The sequence below is a fragment of the Propithecus coquereli genome, unplaced genomic scaffold (assembly GCF_000956105.1).
Source record: "Propithecus coquereli isolate 6110/MARCELLA unplaced genomic scaffold, Pcoq_1.0 Scaffold38, whole genome shotgun sequence".
Taxonomy (NCBI): Eukaryota; Metazoa; Chordata; class Mammalia; order Primates; family Indriidae; genus Propithecus; species Propithecus coquereli.
Window position 1 is genome coordinate 1,755,113 of NW_012149507.1, and position 4,122 is coordinate 1,759,234.

A 4,122-nucleotide genomic window follows, 5' to 3' on the forward strand; every position below is an offset into this window, starting at 1 on the left:
GATCTTTAATCTGCCTTTCTCATTAATGTCAAGTTCTATGCCTCATTTAACTGGATTTTTTTTCCTTGATTGGGTTGTAGATTGCCATTTCTGTAAACTTTCCCATTGTCTCAAAATAATGTCCTGAAAGATTTTGTAGTTATTTGGGTTACAACCTTACCACAGTGGATTCCTTAGTAGTAGTGATTTTCAAAGTGATTTTATAGCCCACCTATGGAACCACAAGGAAGCTTATTAAAGAACCACAAGGAAGCTTATTAAAACCGTTACGTTCCTAGGCCATATTCCGGATGTCTGGAATAAAAGTCTCTGGGGTGGGGGCCTAGGAATTGGCACTTTTAACAGACACCTCAGGTACTTCTTAGGCTCACTATGTGTTGAAACTCACTTCCCTAGAATGAAGATTTTTGCATTGAAGTGTTTTTGCTGTTCTTTTATTACTTACTAGTTTCCAACGTAAAATGTTCACCCCAAATTTATTATAAAATTGTTTAATTACATTGCTAAACTATTCATTGGATTGAAGGCATACTTTGAAATGTATAAAAGTTATAAAAGAGCAATAAATCCATTTCCCATAACTAATCCATTAGTTTTAATTTCACTTGCTTGGAGGAAAGCCAGCTGTCATTACGAACCTCACTATTGGCAAGCACTGAAGGGATCTATTTTAGTAGCAAGTGAGTAGGAATCAATAGGAAAGTAAAACCAAATCAGGCTATTTTTGGAATAACAAAAGAACTTTTTTGAGAAGAGTGGGAAAAGCAGGCACTAGAAATATATTTGATTGACAGACATATTTTGAGTGGTTTTAAAATGTATGGAGCACCCAATAATACCTGGTCTGATGCTAAATTCTTTATAGGGCACCTCAGGTTCCCTGCCACCTGGGGTCTTAAGTGTGATGTAAACGTTAGTGTCAAGAATAAACTAGAATTAATAAATGGATCTATGCCGCTTATGACAGAACGCAGGAAACCAATGAAGCTAAGTATTGCCACGTATGCCAGAGAGCAGTGCCAAGAAAGGAGCTGAGAGATACGATACTGTACCTTTTTCCTGAATGTTTGGGCAGGGCTCATGGAGAAATTTTTTTTTGGAGTTTCCAGAAGTCATTCGATGGGGAGAAAGAGAGTGTTTGGAAGGCCTAGGAGAGTAGTTTTGGAAGCATAAGGGCTGGACTGTGAGAATCGTGGGTAAGAGCCAGCCGTAGCCACTGGGTGAGGTGTGGATAAAAGGCTTCCCAGGAGGAATTCTTCAGTAGTCCATTCAGAACATAAGCAGGGCCCAGGGCTCGACACTGTCAATGTGCTTATTCGGTGGAGAGAACAGACGGAAGCAGTGCCACAGAGAAGGAACACCCAGACCTGGGCAAACTACTACGTTGAAAGGCTAAAAGAAAAGAACAAAGTGAATGTAACTTAAAGGAATGATCACGTAGAGGGAGTAATTTATATTGATAAACTATATACAATAAGAGACAGTATTAATGACATGTGGAGCTTAGTAAGGCTTAATAACATTCCAAGGATATGTGTTAACAAACAGGGACCTGTGAGCTAACAGGTTGACCCTTTTCACTGCTGGAGAGGCCATAAGTAGATGCCACAGGATAAAGGACAGCAAAGTGTAAGAGGATGCATCTAAGTCATAGGCCAAGGAGGCGTAGAATTTGCCGATGCACAGCAAACGCATTCAGGTGTCTATTGCATCCAGACTTCCCTGAGCAAAAAAAGAATTTTCAGCAGCCCACGGAGTAGCCCACTCACTAAAGCAATATTCTCTGTAACAAACCTTTCCCATAAAATAAACACATGTTGAATAGTCCCTTGACATTTATCATAATTGAATTCAACCCAGAATAACAAAACAGAAAGGACGAGAAAATGGGAATTATGCTTGTAGTGTCAGTATGTGAGCTATCCAGAAATTCACAGCAGTAAACCCATTCAGTTCCAGACTTACGTGATGGAAGATCATCCATAGCGATCACTTTTTTTCCTTCTTCCAAAAGTTTACCTCTGATTCTGAGAACAGGAGGAAGTTTGGTCAATTTCCTTGCTGGTTAGAAGCGCCAGTAAAGGATTCGATTGAGGAAAAGATTAGAAATTAGATGAGGTTTCAGACTTATCTGTGGATTTCATATAACTGAGACTTCTGAGTTTTCCATTAATGATCAAAAGTTGCCTGGTGTTTACGCTTGGAGTTAAGGCAGTTCCGGCTGTCAATTAGAATCATAACTACGAGGAGATTTTCTAAGGGTTTATTCCTAACTTTTTTTCCGTCCTTGCAGGTGGTGCTTGGCACTTTTCATTTAATGTGAAATTTTATCCACCAGACCCCGCCCAGCTATCTGAAGATATCACCAGGTATTTGAAAGTTGGTTTTGGAAAAGGAGAAATATTGGGAGAGTTGTGCTTCTCTTAAATGCTCCAGAGAAGAGCACGCTTACATCTGGTAGCCTTGTAATCATCCATGCTCAAATGGCAAACAAAAGGCAACTGAATGAGAGCAAACATCTGATGAGAAGATTTGCCAAATCGTATCTTTTCGCAGTTGAATCTTTGGTGCCAGGCTGATACTTCCCTCTGCCTGACCCTGGTGGGAAAACATGCAGAATTGAGATACTGTCATCCACCCACCATAGTCAAATTGGATGGGATTCAGCTTTAAATGATACAGCAATTCTTAGTGCTCCTGCTCTAAAACTTGGAGTAAAAATGTCTTTGGATGCTTATGCTTTGTATCACACACATACACAGATACACACATAAACTTAAGAATTTACTTTCTATGCCCTGTGTATACTATTAGGAAAATGATTCATTTGTTTTTCAGAAAGAAGATGTTAAGAGAGGAATCTAACATAAAAATATTCCAGCTTATAGGCCAGGTGTGGTGGCTCACGCCTGTAATCCTAGCACTCTGGGAGGCCGAGGCAGGTGGATCGTTTGAGCTCAGGAGTTCGAGACCAGCCTGAGCAAGAGCGAGACCCCATCTCTACTAAAAATAGAAAGAAAATAAACTGGACAACTAAAAAATATATAGAAAAAATTAGCCGGGCATGGTGGCACATGCCTGTAGTCCCAGCTACTCGGGAGGCTGAGGCAGAAGGATTGCTTGACCCCAGGATTTGAGGTTGCTGTGAGCTAGGCTGATGCCACGGCACTCTAGTCCGGACAACAGAGTGAGACTCTGTCTCAAAAAATAAAATAAAAATAAATTAAAATAAAATAAAAAATATTCCAGCTTGGCGACTGAGCTTTGAGTGTGAAAAGAAATCCCTTTATAAAGCTGTCGTGGGTGTCTTTCTCTGTTTGGGGTACTATAACAAAATAACATAGACTGAGTGGTTTATAAACAATAGAAATTTACTTCCCACAGTTCTGGAGGCTGGAAGTTCGAGATCAGAAGCCAGCATGGTCACATTCTGGCAAGGATCTACTTCCGGTTGCAGACTGCTGACTTCCTGTGTCTTCACAGGGTGTACGGGCAGAAGAGGTCTCTCTTGTGCCTTTTTTATGAGGGCCCTAATCCCATTCATGAGTGCTCCACCCTCATGACCTAATCACCTCCCAAAGACCCCCACTTCCTAATGCCATCACCTTGGGGATAGGATTTCAACAGTGTGAATGGGAATGGGACAGAAGTAGTCAGTCCATTGCTCTTGGTTTGCCTCATCCTTCTAGGCTTCTCTGCATGTCACTTTGGAACCCCTGGCTCTCTTGCTCTGTTTGGTAGTAAGTTCATGACCAAAGTGATTTTTTCCAGTGTGTATGGAATTTCCTGTATAAACTTTATAATTTTTTTGGAGGGCTTTTCAGAAACAGGAAGTTACTCAAAACAGCTTCAACCACTTACTACAATTAAAACTAATTTCAGGCTGGACACGGTGGCTCAGGCCTATAATCCCAGAACTTTGGGAGGCTGAGGTGGAAGAATCGCTTGAAGCCATGAGTTCAAGAACAGCCTGGGCAACACGGCAAGACCCTACAAAAATTTTTTTTAATTAGCCAGGCATGGTGTCTTATGCCTATAGTCCCAGCTACTCGGAAGACTGAGGCCTGAGGAGGAAAGATCACTTGAGTGCAGGAGTTCAAGGCGCCAGTGAGCTGTGATTGC

General features: G+C 41.2%; 1 protein-coding gene across 2 annotated transcripts in view; it reads left to right on the top strand.

Annotated features, from left to right (window-relative positions):
- Positions 1–4,122, top strand: part of EPB41L3 (erythrocyte membrane protein band 4.1-like 3) — a 193,238-nt gene that overhangs the window by 126,540 nt on the left and 62,576 nt on the right. For both annotated transcript variants that reach the window (XM_012652120.1, XM_012652121.1), the window contains exon 6: positions 2,294–2,369. In XM_012652120.1, coding sequence (XP_012507574.1) covers positions 2,294–2,369 — 76 coding nt within the window. The remainder of the gene's footprint in view (positions 1–2,293; positions 2,370–4,122) is intronic.